Source organism: Zingiber officinale, chromosome 11B (genome assembly GCF_018446385.1).
Source record: "Zingiber officinale cultivar Zhangliang chromosome 11B, Zo_v1.1, whole genome shotgun sequence".
Classification (NCBI taxonomy): domain Eukaryota; kingdom Viridiplantae; phylum Streptophyta; class Magnoliopsida; order Zingiberales; family Zingiberaceae; genus Zingiber; species Zingiber officinale.
In genome coordinates this window covers 81,726,251-81,749,753 of record NC_056007.1, presented here as the reverse complement: position 1 = coordinate 81,749,753, position 23,503 = coordinate 81,726,251, and the positions used below count along the sequence as shown (strand labels likewise).

At 43.9% G+C, this 23,503-nt stretch overlaps 3 protein-coding genes and 1 pseudogene across 5 annotated transcripts; 1 reads left to right on the top strand and 3 right to left on the bottom strand.

Annotated features, from left to right (window-relative positions):
- Window positions 1-288: 288 nt before the first annotated feature.
- On the bottom strand, window positions 289-2,034 carry LOC122035222. Of its 3 annotated transcripts, XM_042594638.1 has the most exons (3): window positions 1,909-2,034; window positions 1,728-1,814; window positions 289-1,459 (listed from the first exon to the last, which is right to left on the bottom strand). In XM_042594638.1, exon 3 carries the CDS (start codon window positions 1,371-1,373, stop codon window positions 489-491), a length of 885 nt encoding a protein of 294 aa, XP_042450572.1. In that variant the 5' UTR covers window positions 1,374-1,459; window positions 1,728-1,814; window positions 1,909-2,034; the 3' UTR covers window positions 289-488. The 3 variants fall into 3 exon arrangements, with proteins under 3 accessions (XP_042450572.1, XP_042450570.1, XP_042450571.1); XM_042594636.1 differs by lacking the exon at window positions 1,909-2,034 and having other exon boundaries at window positions 289-1,557; window positions 1,728-1,876; XM_042594637.1 differs by lacking the exon at window positions 1,909-2,034 and having other exon boundaries at window positions 289-1,528; window positions 1,728-1,876.
- Window positions 2,035-3,978: 1,944 nt separating this feature from the next.
- On the top strand, window positions 3,979-7,219 carry LOC122033414. The gene is made up of 4 exons (XM_042592429.1): window positions 3,979-4,377; window positions 4,478-4,707; window positions 6,187-6,294; window positions 6,925-7,219. The coding sequence occupies exons 1-4, from the start codon at window positions 4,248-4,250 to the stop codon at window positions 7,045-7,047; spliced, it is 591 nt and encodes a 196-aa protein (XP_042448363.1). The 5' UTR covers window positions 3,979-4,247; the 3' UTR covers window positions 7,048-7,219.
- A 2,078-nt stretch (window positions 7,220-9,297) lies between these two features.
- Window positions 9,298-12,710, bottom strand: LOC122033443 (leucine-rich repeat receptor-like serine/threonine-protein kinase BAM1). Its single transcript, XM_042592459.1, has 2 exons — window positions 10,072-12,710; window positions 9,298-9,888 (listed from the first exon to the last, which is right to left on the bottom strand). Exons 1-2 carry the CDS (start codon window positions 12,689-12,691, stop codon window positions 9,485-9,487), a joined length of 3,024 nt encoding a protein of 1,007 aa, XP_042448393.1. The 5' UTR covers window positions 12,692-12,710; the 3' UTR covers window positions 9,298-9,484.
- Window positions 12,711-14,339: 1,629 nt separating this feature from the next.
- On the bottom strand, window positions 14,340-23,271 carry LOC122034090 (annotated as a pseudogene).
- Between the last annotated feature and the right edge of the window lie 232 nt (window positions 23,272-23,503).

Below are 23,503 nucleotides of genomic sequence, written 5' to 3'. Positions count from 1 at the left end.
GCGATTTCCAACTTTACTGCAGGCCACCTAACCGTTGACAATGTTGATATTCGCACTTAAAATGCTTTTTAACTCCCGCATCTTCTGCAGATTTCAAGTTCCAATAGGTGCTTTTGTCTGGATGGTTTGAAATTTTTAAGTGTGCTAATGAATTGGAATTTAGAACAGAGATGACCATCAGGAGACATGCAGTATAATATTCATAGCTTTCTCTGGTTGTTTAACAGATCATGCACTGATAAATCAATCTGGAAGTCAAAAGATCTCAAGCAGAAATTAAGAGGCATGTGAAAGAGCAGAACAAGCACTTTGGACCTCGATCATTATTGTATTTAATATCACTGATACTTTGCCAAACAAATCAAAAGTCCACAATTCCATGGTTTGGAATAAAAACTTACATCAAATACATACTATCACTTTCCATTTCTTGCTCCCGGTATCGAAAGAGTTTGGGAGATTATAGTGCAGATGTCCTGAGATTTTGGTCATCTGACTTCATTCTTTGTGGTTGGAACTTCCAACTTAGCTGCTTCGGTAGAAGTTTGAAGTGGATGCACAGCGGTTAGATTTTGTAGATCTCTTGCAACGATTGTTGGATCAACTACTGTTGTCTGGTTGCTCTGAGCTTGTGTTGAATTTTTCGGTATTACAGTATAATCCTTCTGAACATTCTCTATCGATCTCAAACCTAACTCATCTTGACTTTCTGATTCGTTTGCATGAAATTTCAGCACCCCTGTTTCATCGTGAATGTGATCCAGAGTTTCATTTGCAGCAGCCCTGCTCTCGGGAAGAGTCTGGTTGAACTGAATCAAACTCGTGTTTTTCTCTTGCACTGAAACAAACATTCCAATCTCAGGCTCAGAATCCTTGAGCGGAACAATATGATCCACAGCACTGGAAGCGTCATCGGCTTTGAAGCTCCGTTCTCGCGCTTCGCGAGTCCGTTCATCGCGTTCTGCCTCGTGGGTATTGTGGACTACCTCACTGGAGGCGTCGTCGCCCCGGAAGCTTTTCTCTCGAGCCTCGTGTGAGTGCTCTTCATGTTCTGGGTCATCCACTTTCCGAGCAATCTGTGACTTTTGCTCAGAAGGATCAGCTTCCCTCGCCTTCTCCTTAAGTTCTGCATGCTTGGCCTCTTCTTTCCCTGAGAAAGGGGAAAGGTCCTTCCTTCTAAAGCTTGTGATCAGCTCAGACTGCCTCGCATTAATATTGAGCTTGTCCTCGTAGGCCTTCCTGTGGTCATGCGAGTACTTCATCTGGTAGATCAGCCAGATACCAACAGCAACCAAGGTGGATATCTGGAGGGCGTTCTTTGCCCTAAACCCCCCTTTGGCCCTGTGGTTTCTGCTGGACACTTGCCGCAGCATGTTGATCCTCTTCCCTCGTGACTGTCCCTTTGGCTCTCCAGTTTACTCCCACACTCTTCCTCAAGACGCACACCAAGAAACAGTGACTGCCAACGATAAGAAGCAAACAAACCTCAGCAGCAATCCATGTCCTTCGCTTATAGTACCACCCCAAGCTTCCAAAAAAGTAAACTTTGTCTAAAAGCTGGAGATCATTAAACCAAAAGGAAGCATACAGAAAAAAAGGGAATGAAAAAAAAAACATTGATTCGATCAAACATCTACTCATCAGAAAGTAACAAAATCCATGAGCAGTAGAGAGAATCTTTCACATGGGACGGCAAAAGCGAAGAAAGAAAGAAAGAAAGAACATACCAGAAGGAGAGGGGCTTGCTCCTGTTTCCTTTACCGAGAAAGCAGAAACCAAGAAGAGAAGCAGGAGCGCGGAGGCAAAGTCGCAACCTACAGAGATGATGTTAACGAAGGAAGCTGCCGTGGTCAAAAAGGTTGAAAGGAGAGTCGCCCCATTGCTTTTCCCTCCTAATAAATACTTTACCTTCCGAGGCAGGCAATCGATTCAAGTTCTAGATTCTGCAGCAGGAACCTGGTCAACCAAGCTCCATAGTGGTCAGGGGACGCAAATGTACAGTGGTGGTGTACTAAGCGGACGAGGTCCTGTCCGACATTGCCGATTTCTCAACACGCTTCAACTTCTTTGATTCAGGTGGATCGATCGATTAAGGATGTTTTGGTCGTCCACGGAATGCAACACCGAACCGATCTCTTAGAATGAGATTGTGACGGATGGATTGGAGGATGGGAAAATTGTTGAGAAATGAGATCAACGCGGAGGAAGGAGAAAACAAGTGCACCTGCTCTTGAAAAAACAATAAAAAATGAAAAATGAAAACTGGAGCTGAGCTCAGCTCTCAAGGAAGACCTCGACACGGACGTCAATTTGGAAGCCAACATCTAGAAGCGATAAGATTGGCCTGCACTCGTGATCGCAACCAGTTGTTGTAGTTAGATTGACAAATGCAGATGGAGTAGGATACTGGAGGTAGATTTAAAGAGAAGGCACACGTGGAATTGAGGAAAAATAAAATAGACGTTTTTTAAATGAGTGAGTTGTTTATCTCCTTGCTTATTCATTTTGTTTGTATTAACTCTCCCAACTTATCAAAGAATAGATGAGATGAATTAATGGAAAATGAGAAAAAAATAATATTTATTTCCTTTCTCTTGAAAGTGATGCGTTACAAAGCTAATGGTGACAAGGAAGACAAAACAATGACGAAATCGAATGAAGTGAATTTTAAACACAAAATCTATGAAAAAACTTCTAAAACTCTTTACCAACCAAGCTAGTGAAAAGAAATAAAATTTATCTTTGGGAAGGATTCAACTTTGTCATTCTTGCACCGACAAACACTTGGACAAACCCACTAAGAAACCTCCATCTTTAAATGCTTCACGCCTTGTTCAATAAAGCAGAAGCTCCGATTCATCGGGAATCTAAAAAAAGAATCTACCGTAATCGATCTTACTTAATTTCACAAAAGACTATTTCTAAGATTTAAATCCATGACTTTAACTCTTTGTTTGAGAGAATGTGAGAGAAGGGGAGGTAAGGATAAATAAAGGAAAAGAAAACTCCAAATTTTATTTGGAAGAGAGTAAATTAAGGAAAGAAATTATAAGGAATGATAAACTTTAATTTTTCTTATCCATTGATATGTTATATTATAGATAGTCCCGAGAGTAATATGAGTTGACAGTCAAGATGATATGACAGTCAAAGTTAAGGTGAGATGACAGTCAAAGTCAAAGAGACAGACAAGATGTATGTAGTCAAACAGATCATTCATCTTTGGAGCTCAGCCATCCACTCTTCCTGGGCATGGCTCCAGCATACAGTCGGTCGGACTTGTGGCAAGGTGGAGCGCCAGTTGGGGAAGCCGGGTCCAATAGGAAGGCCCCTCGCAGAGGTCGAGCGACGAACTCTGCTTTGGACAATCCAGGGACAACCATGACACCGGAAGCACGGAGGTGCGTAACGAAGGGTTTGACATAGGGTGCAAAGGAGAAGCATGCAAGGCTGAGGGAGGGCCGCAACCTCGGTTCATCGACGATCCGCTAGTCGATGGTGGTCATTATGGAATGTTTTATTGGTGAGATAAACAGAGTAGAGAAAGGGTTATACATCTGTTAGCTACTGTTTATGTTATGCCTCTAAAATCTACTCAAATAAACTTATTTACCATGGCTATCTATCAAATTTCTCTAGTGGTGAATACAATTGCTCAAATTGTTGTCTTAAAAATAAGTTTACTTTACCATCCATCCACTATGAGTTTTTCCATTTCAAATTTTGTATTTGACGACAACACTCAAACACATATAATATTTCTGGTCAAAATAAAGCCAATTATGTGTCTCTATGTGTTTCTCTCTTTCTCAGAGTTCAGATTGCTCCTCGACGCCATGGCCGCCCCTCCACCACGCAACCCTCCGGGAACCGACGCCACATGTGGCGGCTCTTGATCTCCCTATGCCCTTTCCCCTCCACGTGTTGTTATGGAACACCTGATTCCACGATGAAATGATATGGTCGAATGTAAATCAACAGAAAGGCCGAACCACTGTCATTCGTCGTTCCACGGCGGACCGACCTAATCGACTGTCTCAAAAAAAACGGCGCAGTGGAGTGGAGTAAGGGGAGCCCCTTCGGTCGTCTTATCCGTTTGCCATTGCTCTCCTTCCTCCCGCGCTCTCGGCGCCGCGCGCTCCGTGGAGTGTGGGTGGTAATGTAATCGATTCAGACGGTGATTCGATTCCTCAGCCCGCTCCTTTCTTCGCACCGCTCCCTTCTTTTCCAATCCCTTTGAGCTAGTCATGGCCGCTTTCCAGCTCGCCAGGCCCGGCCTCTCCCTGGCGCTCCGCCTCCGGCGATCCTTCCCGCCGCACCATCGCTCCTCCTCCTTAGTCCGCTGCTGTCTTCAGGAGGACGGCGGCGAGTCCAAGGGCAAGTGAATTGCTTGAGTTCTCGTTCTCATTGATTTGTAATTACAAAAAAAAACACTCTTTTATGGTTCTTAATTCTTCTTTGTGGGATGGTGGATTAGGGGAGGAACGGCCGGAGTCGTTGTTCATGAAGGAACTTAAGCGGAGGGGTTTGAATCCGACCACGCTGTTGGAGGAGGGCGAATCGATCGGATCGCGGGAGTCAAAAGGAGAGAGTAGAGACGGTGGCCAGAGATCAACGAAGAGGAATGGGACGGCGTCGGCGGAGTTTGACAGAATGTTGTCGAATCAAAGGGAGCGGTCCATGTCTTTAAACAGCGAGGGCCTTGAGGTTTATTTCAAGCCTCTTTCTATTCCTTTCCCTAATGAGTTTGATATGCCATTCTTTAAATCACTGCTCGTTCTTCTTTATTCTGATGATGATGAATGACACTATGCATGAAATAAATTAGTTCGAAAATTTTGTAAAGATGGAACTTCGTTTGTATAAGCATATCCATCATCCATGCCTTTCAGACTATCTTTCTGTTACCGTTCTAGCTTAGATTTTTAAGGCTATTGTGGAAATTTTAGTTGGAGAACTTGTGTTCATGTAACCGCAACATTTAATCCAATTGTTCTTGAGTGATCTTTTACATGATCCAAAGGTAGAGATGGGGGCGGTACTCTCCCCCTCAATATGTAAGTTGCCCTGCCTAACTAGGGCTATCTTGAGTTTAACTCATCGACCTTCTACTGAGCTTCATTGAGCTCTTTTGTATAGCAAAATAAGCTAGTTCAAGCTAGATTTGAACTTCGCTTGTCTTGTATCAAAGCCTTCTCTTGAGCTTGAAATAAATTCCGTTGAAGCTAAAGCTTGAGCTTAAATCACCCAAGCTCAAAGATGTTTCAAGCCAGAAATTTGCTAAACCTCAATATAGAGCCATTTTCCAACTCTATTTTAGACTTGATCGTTGTACTTAACATTCTGTTGCAATACTCTAAAGTCTATCTAAATAAATATGAAAATCAGCTTATAAACCCCATTTATATCCCTGTAAAACAACCTATTAAAAATGATATAAACAAAGCTGATGATGATCTTAAATGATTTTCCTTGTTTGATGTATGAGATTATTCTCAATTTTAAAGCCGATGATGATCTTAAATGATTTTCCTTGTTTGATGTATGAGATTATTCTCAATTTTAAAACTGATGATGATCTTAAATGATTTTCCTTGTTTGATGTATGAGATTATTTTCAATTTATGAACGAATTTTTGTAGTGAGATAGTAAACAATGCTCTTTAGGAGCATGAATTCCGGAGACACCACGCTTTACCCGGGCCAGCATTCACCGCTGATTTACCTCCTCCTAGGATCCCTGTGGGGCCAGGCCTAGGGGGGCCGCTGGGCGGCGGGACCCGCCTTTTTTGCACAATGAATGCAAAAAATAAGCAGAACAAGAGCTTAATCAAGTTCAACACTATAATTTTCAAATTTAGATCTCACACTTGCTATTTAACCAATGAGCCGGTCATATTTATTTTCCAGCTAGTCGGAGGAAGTTTAAGTACTTAAATCATGAAATTGTTAATATAAACATTTTTGGAATATAAAAATCAACTTGGTGCACCTTGTTCAACTTGTTATTGTGTGGTTTATTTGTCTATTTTTTATCACCTCAAATTCCCACTTTTAGCTATACATAATGATTGTGTGTCCATTTTCTTTCTTATGCTACTGAGCTTACATCTCGCATTCCTCAATGAGTTGCTGACCTTTTGTATTTACATTTATATCGCAATGACAACAAATTGTTTACATCAGGGGTTAATTCCAAGAGCTAAATTGCTTCTAACTATCGGTGGAACATTCTTTTTAGCCTTTCGGCCTCTGATCCTCATCACGTTTGGGCTTTTTCTTGCCCTATACATTGTAAGTTTTCATCGTGTTCTTCTTTTTTATACTTTATTCTGCAATTTAGAACTTTCACTTGATAGACTGACAAACAAGTACAAAAACTTTAGGCGTTTGACTATTATAATTTGTCTTTGTATAGACTAGCAAATTAATATGATAAACCTGGCCTGACCATGTGCTATATGTTAAAAAGCCCAATAGAGAACCCAATTCATCTCAAACACTGAAGTATTTAGGTGGGGAACCTCTTGGTATTTAAGCATGCTTTAATAAGCCTCACTTAGCAACACAAAACTAAAAGGTGGTGTTTCGACCTCTCAGTCTCACTTCTTTAGTCCCTTTAGTATGTATACTTTTAACATTGAATTTGGTGAAAATTGAAATACTTATAGGCTTCTTCTACATAGAGTATGACTATCATTTTGGTTCAAAGAGGATAACCGGTTGCTGCGTATCTAAAATCTTATGGAGTAGCTACAAAGAGAGAATCTGGTCTTGGCTGATACATATTAGAATTCAATCCAGTTAATATGCTCGATATTTTCATACGTTGGTTATCTAACAAGCATGACAAGCTGATAAACAAGATCATTCTTCAAAACCTTTTGTTAAGATGTCTGATTTAGGTATTGTGTTTGAGCACAGTGTTTAGGGCCTAGTTTCGTGCATGATGCCAGCAGAGCACCCGTATCTCCACCACCTTACATAGATCCATATGCACTGCTAGATGAAGAAAGACTATCTCAAGTGGCTCCAAATCTGTACTGACTTGCTTTGACATTTCACAAGCTCTATTATGCCTGTATCATAATATGCCTGTATCATCTGTATCATTTCTAGCCCGCTTTTAAATGATGGATCTGCTAAGATTACCCTCTTTGTAAATCTTGAGTTTTGGTTGCCAAGACAAATCTTGATATTGTATTTATAGTATGTCTAAGATCATTGTTGCCCAATTCTTTTGTGGAGAAAATCTAGTAAATGCTCATTTGTCCTTTAGGGAAGAAAGTAAAACCCCACATGTCAAGTCGTTCACATGCCACTGCTGTGTAATGAAATATAATGTCAATAACGTTGCTAGGTAAGGTCTCGTGGTTCCATCAGAATTAAAATTTATAACTCAAATTGCTCCGCATCACAACAGAAATTAAAATCAATAACAAGCAATCAGTTAATCAATCCACTCGAGCAGCATCTTCACGACAGAGCCGGCACCAACCAGATAGCGAATTTTAGGAACAGTAGTCTCAGTGCCCAATGCGGCAACTTTGCTAAGGTAAGAGGTCAATTAATTTTTGGAAAAAAAAAATCTCTCCTATCTTTTAACCATTTGACAGTTAGGATGGAGCATCTAAAATAAGTTATAAGGCAAGTTCCCAATACTTAGATGGAACAAAATGAAAGGTGAGGGTTAAAACAGGGCGGAGACAATAAGCAATCGGGGAAATGGCACTTCCGAAGCGCTAAACCTAGACCAATCTACGTCATTCCTTTTTTTTTTTTTTTTTTTTTTTTTGGGAGAAGGGATTAAAAAGACACACAAAAAAAAAATGAATCAAGGGACGATGACCGACCGATCTATCCGACGATATTGGTAGAGCATCCCGTACCGTACGTACGTACGTACAAAGAAGAGACGGATCGCCCCCCTCCCTCTTCGTACTCGCCCGCTCTGCTTCTGGTTGCCTGGCTCCATCCTGTCTGCCTGAGGGAGGTGGACGGAAGAAAGAAACGTCTACGTTGGCGAAAATGCCCTCGCAGATCCGGTTCCGGTGCCGCCGGCCCCGGAGGCAGTCTCGTTAGCGGAGGAGGCGGGTTTCGTCTGGGCGTTCGCCATGGAAGCAGTAGAGTATTGGTTCCCCTCTCACTCTCCTCTCCGCCCCTCCCCTCTCCCCACGACCAGAGAGAGATAAAGAGAAAGGGAAGGATGGAAATGGGAATGGAATGAATTGCTTTATTTTCGGTGTGAGCTGAGTGCCAATAAATAATGGGAGGAGGAGGAGGAGGAGGAGGGGCAATTAAAAACTGAACGAGACGGGGAGTTTGGTTTTTTGTTGTTGGTTAAAGACATTCCTCATCACCCTCGCTGTTCTCTTGTCCTTTCCTCATCTTCTATTCTCTTCATGACTTCATCTCTCAGTAAAAATAGAAATCTAATCTTTCGTTCTGTATATAGACATCTATGGTGTGAAACTCAAGTCGAGATCGAACTCCACACTTAACGCGCACAAATGACAAAACAGGTGAGCTCCAACGGCATGAATTCCTGTGCCAAGGGTAAAAATTTCCACCGATCTTTCCGACGTCGTACATGTTTTCTAAGATTTAATAAAATCTACTCCGATGGACAACATAAACGAGGAGGTGGGGCGATCGTCGCGCTGCGGGGAGAGCAGAAGGGACCGCGGGCTGGCAGCGGATGATGGCGCATTTGGCTGACCAACAGTGCGAGTGGGGGCAGCGCGCACTGACTGACGCAGCGAGCCGATTCCCTCTCCCACGGAACGCGGTCACTGTCTCCCTCTGTCTCGTCCGTTCATCGTCCCCTCCTCTCTCTCCTCCCCCCAATCAAATACCTTAAACTCACCACGTTCTCTGCTTCTCTCTCAAATCTTGAAAGGCGACAAAGGCTGTGGAATCGGGAGTACCAGGGAAGGACGCGAGCCACCTGGCCCGCCGTCGCTCTCTTATCCGCCGCAAGCAGCGCTCGTGATCTCTCTCCATGTCGAGCACCCGGTGAGCCATTTACTCCAATGATTGTAGCTTTCTCCCGACTCTGCTTTGCTCGATGTTTTTACACTGGCCTCAGCCTGCACGTCTGGGCCTACTTTGTTTTAATGGGCTTACTTTCAAACACTCCATAAAAGTCTGTAGATAATCCCGTTTCAAGGTACTACTTTGTTGTTTGGATAAATAAGAAAGCAACTGAAATGACATTTGACGTGTTGGCTCAATGCAGCCGGTCAGTGTTTAGAATAAGAATCAGAATCAAGAATCAGAATCAACCGATACTCCTCAAATCACATCACTGATGGACGGGACGACAGGAATTCAGATTTTGGACCCGAATTTAATCCAACGCTACATGCGCCATTTGACCAGCCGAAAAGAAAAATCTAAAATGAGATCGATCAAACAAACTAACTGGCATTTTTTAGCCTGACCAGCTCGGCTCCCGAACAAAGATTTGCCAAAACCTAGTCATTCAAATGCTGAGGAGATCCGGTGGCACGAGTAAGCCTTGGGATTCTTGCCGTTGCAGTTCTTTTACCTCATCGACAGGCGCTGGAGCTGCAGGATTTGGTAGGTCCGTTAGAATTTGAACCACCTCCCTCATTGTTGGTCGCCCCGCGCACTGCTCCTCCACGCAGAACATGGCGGCGTTGAACACGTGCACGAGTTCGTCCAGGGGAACTGCGGGGAGCCGCGGATCCAATATCTTCAGGACTCCCTCCTTGTTGGAGCCCGTCATCTTCCGCGCCCATTGGACGATGTCGACGCCATCGCCGAACCCTCCCACGGGCTTCCGGCCGGTCACCAGCTCCAGGAGCACCACCCCGAAACTGTACACATCGCTCTTCTCGTCCACCTTCAACGTGTATGCATACTCTGTCGAAAGTAAAAAACAAAAAGAGTAAAAGAGGAGCTCTGCATCAATCCAATTAAGAGTGTTTGGACCTTACAAATAGATTTGAGACCAAAAAGTGAGGCAAGAATGCCTCAGTGCCACAAACAGAACTAACAGTGTCATCATCCGTAGGCATTGCAGATTAATTAAGTGACAAAAATTACCTGGGGCAATGTAACCATAGGAGCCGGCGATGGCCGACATGCACTCGGAGGTGCCTGAGTCCTTCAAGAACTTAGCGAGACCAAAATCCGCGACGTGAGCTTGGAAGTTGAAATCGAGCAGGATGTTATTGGACTTGACGTCGCGGTGCAGGATGAGCGGCGAGCAGTCGTGGTGGAGGTAGCAGAGTCCCTTCGCCGCATCGACGGCGATCTTGCACCGCGTGTCCCACAGCAAGTGACCGCCCTTCGTCCCGTGAAGAATTTCTCCGAGGCTCCCGTTGGGCATGTACTCGTACACCAAGAGATTGGTCTCGCGGTTGGTGCAGAAGCCCAGCAGCCTCACGATGTGGCGATGCCGAATCCGGCCGAGAGTTTGAATCTCCGCTGAGAATCCATGGTCGTGCGGAAGGCCGCGGCTCATAGCGGAGAGTCGCTTCACTGCCACCTCCTGGCCATTGGACATGACGCCCTTGAAGACGGTGCCGGAGCCGCCTTTGCCGATGATGTTCTCAACCTTGAGGCAGTCGAGGACGTCGTCGCAGGTGAAGTCTAGGCGTTGGAAAGCGGTGAGGTGCCACGCCCGGGCTTCTCTCGCTTTCTTTAAAGACCAAGCTTTGATGAGCGCAACCATGGCAAAGATAATGGAACAGACGAGTAGACCAATGAGCAGTAGAAGCTTGAAGAAGGATGAGAGCGCTACCCTTGAGTGGGTAGAACCGGCGCCGTCGGTCGCATAACTGCAAGGGCGCCGGAGGTAACGACCGCAGAGATTCGGATTGCCCTCAAATGAACTCGCATTGAAATAAATAAACTGCCCCGCATCAGGGACGAAGCCGGAGAGGTTATTGTAAGAGAAATCGACGACCGTGAGGCTCTGCATCGTGCCAATCGACTGCGGAATCTCTCCTCTGAGCTGGTTCCTTGATAAGTTGAGGTAGTTCAAGATCCTCAACCCGGAAATCTCTGGTGGAATCTCGCCGGAGAGCTCGTTGCGACTGAGGTCGACGAAAGTCAAGAGTTTGCAGCGGCTTATTTTCTGTGCAATTGGACCGGAGAACCGGTTCCAGCTGAAGTCCACCTTGGATAGTTCCTGCAGCCGCTCCATCTCCGGCGGAATGCGGCCAGATAACTGGTTCTGGCTCAAGAGGAGCTTCTGGAGACCGGAGTAATTGCCGATGGACGGGGGAAGTGGTCCAGAGAGCCGGTTGTTGGAGAGATTAATTTGACTGAGATCCGGCGAGATTGCGGTGGCGCCGGTGTCTGGAAATCCACCGTTGAGCATGTTGTCTTGGAGCTCGATCTGTGAAAGCTTGGGCAGGCTGAAGAGGCCATCGGGGATCGATCCGTTGAGGTAGTTGTCGCCCATTCTGATCCTGACAAGAGACTCGCACGTGCTGAGTGTATTTGGAATTGGACCGACGAGGTAGTTACCGAGACCGATTAGTGTTTGCAGTCGATTCGCGGAGCAGAGGTCCGGCGGAAGCATCCCGGTCAGTTTATTGGATGAGACGTCGAGTATGCGCAGAGGACCGCTCCGTCCTAGTTGCAGTGGAATATCGCCGGTGAAGTTGTTCTCCCAGAGCTGGAGCACCTCCAGCGCAGGAAGGTGGCCGAGGAACTCCGGCATCTCCCCCTGGAGTTGGTTGCGGAACAGATTGAGCAGGGTCAGATTCTGGAGGTTCGCCAAGGAGGAGGGGATCTCGCCGGTGAGGGCATTGTTGGAGATATCCATGGACTTGAGACTACGAAGGCCACCGAGCATTGGAGGAAGATTACCGGATAGGCCATTCACCTGGAGGAAAAGCGTATCGAGGTTCTGGAGGTTCCCTAGATCGGCCGGAATCTCTCCGGTGAGGCCGCAGTTCGCCATGTCGAGACGAACAAGCGACGAAAGGTTGCCGATTTCAGGTGGGATGCCACCCTCGAAGCTGTTAAAGTAGCCGACGTAGAGATAGCGAAGACGGGTGAGATTACCTAGCTGCGGAGGCAGAGGGCCGACGAGCTCGTTGCCGGAGACGGCAAGGTACTCCAGGAACTCCCAGCGGCCGAACTCTGGGGGGATGACGCCGGTGAAGAAGTTGCCGCCTAGGTGGAGATGGCGGAGGTTCGGTAGCTCGGCTACATCAGCCGGAAGGGGGCCAGTAAGATTGTTATTGTAGAGGTCGAGGACGAGAAGATTTCTAAGGCGACCAAGGGTGGAAGGGAAGCTCCCATTAAAGATATTGTTGGACAGGTTAAGGTAGCGAAGGTTGGAAAGGCGAGAAAGCTCAGCCGGGACGGGACCAGAAAGTGAGTTGGACGCGACGGAGAGGTTAACGAGGTGGCGGAGGCGGCCGACCGCAGGGGAAAGCACACCCGAGAGGTTGAGCCCGAAGAGGTCAAGTGAGACGACGTAGTCCTGGAGGGAGTCGCAGGAGACACCCGGCCAGGAGCAGTGACTGTCACCGGCAGAGGAGTTCCAGGCGGAAAGGACTGCGGAAGGGTCGGAGACGGCGGCTTTGAGTTCCAGCAAAGCATCAGCCTGTGCTTCCTCCTCTGCATCCGCGTCCAGTGGCGAAACATAGAGGAAGAACATGAAAAGGAGAAGGAGGAGGATTGGCCGGAGGCCGGGAGACGTCATTGAACTCCGACGAGCATTGAGGGATGTCTTTCCTTTGCCTTTGCTTTTGTTTTATCATGAGGAAATTAAATTTATTTCATTTTTATTTCGGCAATTTACATATAAATTTTTTAATCCCTAAAAGCACTAATTTTGCATTACACGTTTATTTTTTAAAAATATTCTTCTCCTTAAAGAAAAATAAAATAATATAATAATAAAAAATCAGCGATTATAGACCACTAATCGCGATTAGACTGCAAAATCACAGTTGTCGATCACGATCTTTGGTCGTGAATTTTTATAAATTCATTTTTTGTAAAATGTCGTTTTATTTAAACTTTTTTTTGTTTGGGGTCATCCGACGAAGAAGGTTGAGGACATTATTTTTATTATTATTTTTAAAATATTTATGCTAGATGCTTTGAGAATTGCATAGATTTCCAAGTATTGCCTTTTAAATGCTTGCGGTCGAGTAGATTTAAAACGTGATTGCGATTATTAGTCCGTGGACGATTGGTAAAAGACACAAGATGGGGAATCAAAAGTCTATCAATAGGGCCGTAAATTCAAATGGTATAGTGTTTAAGTTTATTTAATAAAATAGTTGAGTTAAATTGAACTGAATTAAAATAAATTAAATTATTAAAATGATGGTTCAAATTTAGTTTGAGATTGGTTAATATTATTGAGTTCTTAATTTAAATTTGTTTAATTGTTTGAAATTTTTATATTTAAAATTTGATTAATTATTGAGTTTAATAATAAAAATTTATTTATTTATTTTAAAATTTTATTTATTTATTTAGTAAGTTCATAAGGATTTTATTAATGAATATAGCTCACAAATATGGTTCACGAATGATATTCATGAACATTATTTAAGAATATTTTTCACGAACGTTGTTCATAAAAATTAATAAGTTGAATATATATATATATATATGCCCAAGATTATTCGTTTAGTTAAACGAGTTATTTAAACTCGTTCAACATAAATAAGTTATTATAAAGTCAAACAATAAGTTTATTCATTGACGTTCGATTTATTTACAGCTCTATTTATCAACATATTTCTTGCTTCATCTTTAGCATCCAATAGTGGAAGCATAAGATAGAGATGCCTTTACAGTATATCCAGTTGGTTAGAGAGTGACAGATTTATTATAATAAGATAGAGATCAATTCTCGATGAATAAATACTTTCAATAAAAACTCCTATTATTTTAGTTACTTAAACTATATAAATTTATCCGATAATTTATTTTTTTTACATAATTTAACGAACGGTAAGGAAACATTTGGTTGAGCATAATTCTTTATTGCTACAATAATACAGAGATCCAAACACATATATTTTTAATTTGGTCACGTCAATTCTCTGTATGCTTGCATATGTACGAAAGTTTGCTAGAAACAAGGCATATCATATCAGTGCTCCATGTTTGTTCTCTCAGCGACAACTTTTAATATCTTTGAGTAATAGGCATCTCGATCAATTCTTGAGAAAGATATAGGGCATAAGGCCAAACACCAATCGCTGTTGCTGTACCAGAAATCAAACAACCAGACAGGAACAAAACCCCATTGCAACTTTCAAAGGTTCAACACCGACTGAATCTCTCGATGTTTATTGAATGATGTCAAAGAAATTAAGGAAACAAGAGTTTCAATTGCTTCTCTTGCAGATTTCGTGTTGTTCACATGCCCAAGCAAAGAACCGGTTCCCTGATGGACACTGCCATCATCACCATTACAGTGATGAATAAATAATTAATGAAATAGTTCATCGATGCACGTAATCTCAGCTTGCAATGAGCTTGGCTGCTAGCTTCACTAAGTGAACAAACGAGCATCATGAGCTCGGCGATGGAATTTCCTGTGCTTTGGCAGAGATTACACACCACCCATTTCCCCATCAGTTGGGTAATTAATCAAAATAGAGCTGCCAGGCATGAAACAAAGACCTTACTCAGATGCCTACAGCTGGTTTTGCAATTCTGTTGACTTTCATCGATGCATGGCATGCTTGAGCCAAAGCTTTAAGGTCCCTATAGGACACCCTAACATAACATGATTTTGAAAGTCAGTCTTCTGAGGCCCCAACTGTTGCTGTAGTAACAGGATTGATCTTATCTGAAAATTAGATGACTAGCTGGAAACGTAGATATGATCTTGTTGATTAGAAGAAGACTCCATGTTGTCTTATAAAATTAGGAGTGTTAATGTTAGGTCAGGGAAGAAATCCTTAACGTTGGTCATCCGATGTTCAAGTCAGTCTTTGGTTCGGGAGGAAAGAATAGTAGCAGTGAACAATAGCAGAAAACGTGTAGAATAATAAAGCCTCGCCTATCTCCACTTGTAAATAGAGATCCCTTTTATAGTATCACTGTAGCGTTAGTACACGCATCCCAAATTATATACACATTTTCCAAAGACTTTCTAAGAAAAAACAGTCGAAAAGTATCTCTGACACCTTTCCTTAAGCGAGCACATAAATATATGATGTGACAGACTAAAAGTTTTTAAAGTACGATTTACTTGCAGGATATTCTCTGTTGTCAGTGGCACAAACTTCTAAAAGAATACAACAAGATGTGTATATGGGTCACATTGTATGCCAACCGGGGGCCACTCAGCCGGGATGTCACCAACTTGGCCGTACTGAATAGTGCTATCGGCTTGTTCTTTACTCAGCCTGATTATTGCTGGAGAAGCGTATTGCGTCCGATCAGACTTAAGGTCCGATCGGCCAGGGCGGTGGACCGGATAACTTAGTACTTGGCTCTTAACCTCGGCTGCAAGTGCGGAGAATGACCGCTCGGACGGTTTGGTCGGCCCTTCCCGTCTGACTGGCTCTCAGGGCTCGCTCAGCCAACTTGCCTGATCCGCACTCCACAGTCTCGTAGTCCACCCAACTCTATGATTTTGACCATTTGACTTTGACCTCCACGTCAGTCGATTTTTACTACTTTGATCCTCTTTTTTGGGAGCATGTTTTTTAATCTTACGTCTGCTGTTCATTTCCATTCCTCATTAATGTCGCCTGTGATTGAATGTCACATGTCATGTGAAGGATCGAAAAGAATTTAAATATCTCTACAATAGTAAGATATTGTCCACTTTGGGCCTAAACCCTCATGATTTTACTCTTGAGCTCTACCCAAAAGGTCTCATGCCAATGGAGATATCTTTTTCTTATAAATCCATAATCTTTCCCATATGTTTTCAATGTGGGATTATGTTTGAAATCTTGCAACCCCAACAATCCCTCTTCAAAAAATAGACCACAGGGTCCCCCTTAAGCATCAGATCACTCTTGACCTACTCTGGGTCTCCCCTCAAGCATCAGGTCACTGACCTGCTCAGGGCCTCCCCTACTTCGTTCAAGGTTTCACCCACATGGTTCGATCTTAGATCATTGCTTGTGCTTCTTCTGGCTGTTAGTCTAGTGAAGTGCGACCTCGCTCTGATACCAATTAAAGGATAAAAAAATAGATATCTCTATAATGGTATGATATTGTCCACTTTGGGCTTAAACCCTCATGTGTTTTCAATGTGGGACTATGTTTGTAATCTTACAACCCCAACATCATGATCCTCTACCGCCAACTATTTGATGTGACAGACGACTGTTAGGATTTGATGTGACGGCCACCTTTTCAAATTTTAACAGTCCTAATCGAATCTCATTTTCCCAAGCCCTTGATCGGACAACCTTAGATAACCTTCAACCGAGCTTTTAAACCCTTTACTTCTCCTTTCCCTGTATCTCCTCCATCATCACCTTCATTCGCTTATGCTCCTTGCTCTTTATTCATCGCCAACGAGTCTAACCTAGTAAGTTCCTTTTCTTTTCCATTTCCAATCCTTAATCTTCATCTTTTGGCCTCTCCTCTGTATGACGCACTCCCCCCCCGGCTATCATCGGGTTGTGGTATACCTCCACCGAGTCAAACTTTCGACAAGTTGGATCAAATGAAAATGACTTTCCTTACGATCACCAAATCACCATCCCTTCTGCATATGATCACCCTCATATGCCTCCCAATGACTTCCTCTCTTTCTTTAAGGACCAATTATATGTCAACATCTGCTTTCCTATCTATACTTTTTTTTCTGAAGTTTGTAAGTATTTTCATATACCGTTATCGCAATTGGTACATAATTCCTTTAGGTTGCTATGTGGGGTTGTGGTTCTATTCTTTTTATATGGGATTCCTCTCCTGCCTCATACTTTTCACTATTTTTATTATCCTAAATTATCCGAGTCAAGTGTCTTCCTCTTTCAAACCTGAGTGGGCACCGTTTATTTTGAAAAGATGCCAAAATCCAATAAAGGTTGGAAGTCTCATTACTTCTATATTCGACTTCCCGATCGGCTGGCAGATGGATCTATTGAACTCCCCCGGGCTGGGAAAATATAAATGGTAGTCGACCTACCTCCAAGCAGCCGCGCAACTGCCCGGTCTGAAATATTGGGATCAAAATAAATTTAGATATCTCCACAATGACATGATATTGTCCACTTTGGGTCTAACCCCTCATGATTTTATTTTTGAACTCTACCCAAAAGACCTCATGCAAATGGAGATAACTTGCATTCATTTAAACTCATGATCTTTACCAAATTTTTTCAATATATGACTTTGATTGAACCCCAACAATCCTCCCCTCAAACAAAGGACCATAATTACTCTCATGGTCCGGGCTCGCGAGCATCTGGTCACCCTAATCTGCTCTGGACCTTCCCGCAAGCATCTGTATCTGGTCACCTTGACCTGCTCTGGACTTTCCCGCGCACATTCGGTCACCTTGACCGCTCTAGACATCCCTGCGAGTAACCTAACCTACCCCGGACCCACCTCAACTACGTTCAAGGCTACCCTACATGGTATCTGGTGGGGACCATGACTCTGATTCTATTTGCTGTGCCCAAAGGATGTTCACATATTTTTACAATGGTATGATATTGTCAACTTTGTCATGACTTTGCTCTTGGGTTCTCCCCAGAAGGTCTCATGCCAATGGAGATAATTTGCATCCTTTAAAACCCATGATCTTTACTAAATCTTTTCAATATGAAACTTTCATTGAACCCCAATATGAAATACCACATACACAAGTTACTGTTGGAGGGTGTCTTGTATATGTTCGAGCTGAGTATGATCCGAGCTCGTCTGCTCAACTCTTTTGGTAAGTCATTTTCCCTTCTGTCGTTTTTGAATCTAACTGATTTCTTTTTCTTTTTTGCACCCCAAGTCATGTTCAGGGCATTGCTCAACGGCTCTAGCAAACTAACTGATGAGAACACTGAGGGAAAGGGGGTGACGAGTGACCGAGCTAGAGAGCCACAAGCTCTTGCCAGTCGGGCTCTCTGAAAAGCAGACCGGTGAAGCAGAAGTGAGTCGGGCGACAGCCAAAGACGCCACAACTAACACTGGCAAGTTGCCTCCCGAGCGCCTTTCTATGGCGCTCATAGCAGTTCCTTTGAAATATGCCACCTCTAGCGAACTGCTAATCCAACTCCAACGCTGCAAAAGGCCCCGGTCTGAGGCTTCTTCCCGCTCGAAGGCCTCTGTTCCTCAAACCTCTATGGTCGCGTCATCTCCATGACCCATCAAGGAGGGTGAAAGTTCTTCCTCTGCAATCCCAGAGAGGGTGTCCGGTCTACCGACTCCTCCATCTTCCAATTAGACATCTTCCCTGTAAGCACTGTCGGTCGGCACCATCCCGGCCCAACCAATATCTTTCCTACCGCTTTGGCAAATCGACCTAGCGGCCCCTGTGCCTATAATCCATTCAACCTCACTATCCAAGTCCACTTCAGAGATCACAAATCAAAGCGGGCGCAGGCATATAATGACAATTATCAAACTTTCAACTAATTATTGGGACCTTGATGCCCTATAGCGGGTGAATAGCTCATCACCCAAATTGTCACTTCCTATGCTTATTAGTGCACAATGGAAATACAAAATAAAACTAACAAATAGAAAACTAAACCTAGAGGTAATAACTAAGACAATCAAACCTCTAACACGTTTATGCAACGTGCTTTGGAGAGAACTTACTCCTACTGTACGGCTATCTGTAAGATGGATGATACCAATCCGTTGGTGGATGATTCCCCGAAGAACTTTCGGCTAGCTCATGTAACTCCTTATAGGTGGAGAAACCTCACCACAACTCGTACAAGATCACACTATATCACTTGAACACTTGGAACTTTAATTAGAGTTAACCACCACTAATTTCGTCAACAATACCCAAGCACCCCAAGCTCTACTAAATAGAGCTCGAGAGGAAAACACCAAGCTATTTTTCCACCACCAGTAGTCTAATACAACTACCAGTCACTGGTCCTAAGTAAAATTCGACCGTTACAAGCCAATAGTCGGCTACTAGTCGATTGATGAAAATATCAGTCAACTACTATAGTAACGTTGTAGTATTGCTATAGTAATGTTGTAGTATCGCTATAGTAATGCTACATTAACCTAGAATTTTGCCCTTAATACAGTTACTTGTGCACTCGTCCTTGCCCGCATAACCTAGACCTAGCCTTCTAGCCTCGTCCATCAGTCTCGCGTCCCCCGGATGCCTCCCCATCCTTCACGCCTTTTCTTCTGGAGCTTTCATCGGCCTTGTTATTGTTGTCGGGTCTTCCTTTGACAAGAGGCCGCCCCTCCGGGATTTTATCCATTGCTAAGTCATATTCGGACTTACATTGCCAAAACTACATACTTTGACTTACACTGTCAAGACTAACCCTTGAACTTTCCTCCTTTGCCAAGATCACACTTGGACTCTCCTTGTTGTACCTGTATTCTGCACACTCACAATGTATATAAAATATAACAATAAACTTAACTTAAACTTATGCCCAAATATCAAAATCTAGGTTATCCAGATTGCTCCAATAATCTCTCCCTTTTTGATGTTTAGCAACCCGTTTAAGTTAGGAAAATATAAATGTAATAACAATGCAAATAAACATGTATATATACACATGCATAAGTAATGGAACCTAACCCTAGGCTCCCCCTTTACCTAAGCTCCCCCTTAATCTAGGATTTCCCGTAAAGTTAAACTTCTCCCCTGTTGGTTGCTACTCGGAATACCGTTCTAGTTCCCCTATATAAAATTTGTACAAGTATAGAACTATCCTAGTTACTCATGTGCTCTACTGAAGTTAAATTTGGATTGCAAACGATGCTTAACATTATTAATCCAAATTTTCCTTCAGAAGTTAAACTTGGATTGAAAACGATACTTAACATTTTTACTCCAAGTGTAACCGATGTGATCTTCCTAAGTTAAACCATATTACAGAAGTAAATCAAATATCTATTTCAAAGATCGGCTTCCAGGTTAAACATGGCGAGGCACTAGGCCTTCTTGGGTATGGGATCATCCACCACTTCCTAGACAAAGTCTTTCAAAGAAATCGGATATTTAACTTCTTACAGTAAACTAGGTTTAACTACAGAGATCTCAATAGAAATACAATATCGAAACATGAAATCAAAAAATAAAATCGATAACAAAACGATAACCTAAAACTGATAACCTCTTTTGTTTGGTTTTTCAAGATCTATACAAAAGATGAACTAGTTATGATGCGGAAACTAATAACTAGTTATACCTTTTGTAGCTTATAGACCTCTTGATCTTCTGTTGTATTCCTCTCCTTCTCTTGGACGTCGTGTGGGCGACGATCTTCCAAGATGAAAACCACCCAAGCTTCTTCCTTTGCTTCCAAGATTTGGCCACCAACTAACCTCCAAGGGATGCTAGACAAGAGAGCTTCCTTCTCTCCTTCTTCTCCTTCAAGCAACCGGCCACCAAGAGAAAGCGATGCTTGATGTCACCGGTCTCCAAGAGAGAAAACAAAAGGAGAAGAGAAAAGGATAAGGGTCGGCCACCAAAGGATTGGAAGAGAGGAATAGAAGATGTGTTTTTTTCATGAACACCCCCTCCATCTCTTTTATAATCCTTGGTCTTGGCAAAAAAGGAAAATTTTAAACATAATTAAAACTTCCTTATTTTCCTTGCCAATGACTAAAAAGGAAAGTTTTAAAAAAAAAAATGAAAACTTTCTTTTAATGCTTGTCATGGCCGGCCCTACACATGTGCTCCAAACAAGAAAAGTTTTAAACATAAAATTAAAACTTCCTTATTTATTTTTGGTAAGAAATTTTAATAAAAAATTTCTCTCTTAAATCCCTTGATGGTTATTAAAGGAAAATTCTATAAATTAAAATCTCTCTTTTAAAACATGTGGATGGTTACAAAAAAAGAAAATTTAAAATATTTCTTTTAACCACAAATAAGGAAAGATATCAAACATTTCTCTTAATCCTTTGTAAAAGCTAGAAAAAGGAAAGATTTTAAAATTTAAAAACTCTCTTTTAAAACCATGGCTTCCACAAAAGGAAAGATTTTAAAATTTAAAACACCCTTTTAATTTTATGTGGTCGGCCACCCAGCTTGGGCTCCAAGCTTGGCCAGCCATAACTTGGCTCCAATCTTTGGCTTGGTCAGCCCTAGCTTGGGCTCCAAGCTTGGCTTGGCCGGCCACATCAAGATGGGTAAGAAGTTGGGCTTTAAATGGATATAAAATTTTATAAATAAGAGGCTACAACAGGGACCGAGAGGAGGAGAGAGCGCAGAAGCTTGAAGAAGGATGAGAGCGCCGCCCTTGAGTGGGTAGAACTGGCGCCGTCGGTCGCATAACTGCAAGGGCGCCGGAGGTAACGACCGCAGAGATTCGGATTGCCCTCAAATGAACTCGCATTGAAATAAATAAACTGTCCCGCATCAGGGACGAAGCCGGAGAGGTTATTGTAAGAGAAATCGACGACCGTGAGGCTCTGCATCGTGCCAATCGACCGCGGAATCTCTCCTCTGAGCTGGTTCCTCGATAAGTTGAGGTAGTTCAAGACCCTCAACCCGGAAATCTCTGGTGGAATCTCGCCGGAGAGCTCGTTGCGACTGAGGTCGACGAAAGTCAAGAGTTTACAGTGGCTTATTTTCTGCGCAATTGGGCCGGAGAACCGGTTCCAGCTGAAGTCCACCTTGGATAGTTCCTGCAGCCGCTCAATCTCCGGCGGAATGCGGCCAGATAACTGGTTCTGGCTCAAGAGGAGCTTCTGGAGACCGGAGTAATTGCCGATGGACGGGGGAAGTGGTCCAGAGAGCCGGTTGTTGGAGAGATTAATTTGACTGAGATCCGGCGAGATTGCGGTGGCGCCGGTGTCTGGAAATCCACCGTTGAGCATGTTGTCTTGGAGCTCGATCTGTGAAAGCTTGGGCAGGCTGAAGAGGCCATCGGGGATCGATCCATTGAGGTAGTTGTCGCCCATTCTGATCCTGACAAGACGAGGTAGTTACCGAGACCGATCAGTGTTTGCAGTCGATTCGCGGAGCAGAGGTCCGGCGGAAGCATCCCGGTCAGTTTATTGGATGAGACGTCGAGTATACGCAGAGGACCGCTCCGTCCTAGTTGCGGTGGAATATAGCCGGTGAAGTTGTTCTCCCAGAGCTGGAGCACCTCCAGCGCAGGAAGGTGGCCGAGGAACTCCGGCATCTCCCCCTGGAGTTGGTTGCGGAACAGATTGAGCAGGGTCAGATTCTGGAGGTTCGCCAAGGAGGAGGGGATCTCGCCGGTGAGGGCATTGTTGGAGATATCCATGGACTTGAGACTCCGAAGGCCACCGAGCATTGGAGGAAGATTACCGGATAGGCCATTCACCTGGAGGAAAAGCGTATCGAGGTTCTGGAGGTTCCCTAGATCGGCCGGAATCTCTCCGGTGAGGCCGCAGTTCGCCATGTCGAGACGAACAAGCGACGAAAGGTTGCCGATTTCAGGTGGGATGCCACCCTCGAAGCTGTTAAAGTAGCCGACGTAGAGATAGCGAAGACGGGTGAGATTACCTAGCTGCGGAGGCAGAGGACCGACGAGCTCGTTGCCGGAGACGGCAAGGTACTCCAGGAACTCCCAGCGGCCGAACTCTGGGGGGATGACGCCGGTGAAGAAGTTGCCGCCTAGGTGGAGATGGCGGAGGTTCGGTAGCTCGGCTACCTCAGCCGGAAGGGGGCCAGTAAGATTGTTATTGTAGAGGTCGAGGACGAGAAGATTTCTAAGGCGACCAAGGGTGGAAGGGAAGCTCCCATTAAAGATATTGTTGGACAGGTTAAGGTAGCGAAGGTTGGAAAGGCGAGAAAGCTCAGCCGGGACGGGACCAGAAAGTGAGTTGGAGGCGACGGAGAGGTTAACGAGGTGACGGAGGCGGCCGACCGCAGGGGAAAGCACACCGGAGAGGTTGAGCCCGAAGAGGTCAAGTGAGACGACGTAGTCCTGGAGGGAGTCGCAGGAGACACCCGGCCAGGAGCAGTGACTGTCACCGGCAGAGGAGTTCCAGGCGGAAAGGACTGCGGAAGGGTCGGAGACGGCGGCTTTGAGTTCCAGCAAGGCCTCAGCATGTGCTTCCTCCTCTGCATCCGCGTCCAGTGGCGAAACATAGAGGAAGAACATGAAAAGGAGAAGGAGGAGGATTGGCCGGAGGCCGGGAGACGTCATTGAGCTCCGACGAGCATTGAGCGATGTCTTTCCTTTGCCTTTGCCTTTGTTTTATCATGTGGAAATTAAATTTATTTCATTTTTATTTCGGCAATTTACATTTAAATTTTTGAATCCCTAAAAGCACTAATTTTGCATTACACGTTTATTTTTTAAAAATATTCTTCTCCTTAAAGAAAAATAAAATAATATAATAATAAAAAATCAGCAATTATAGACCACTAATCGCGATTAGACTGCAAAATCAC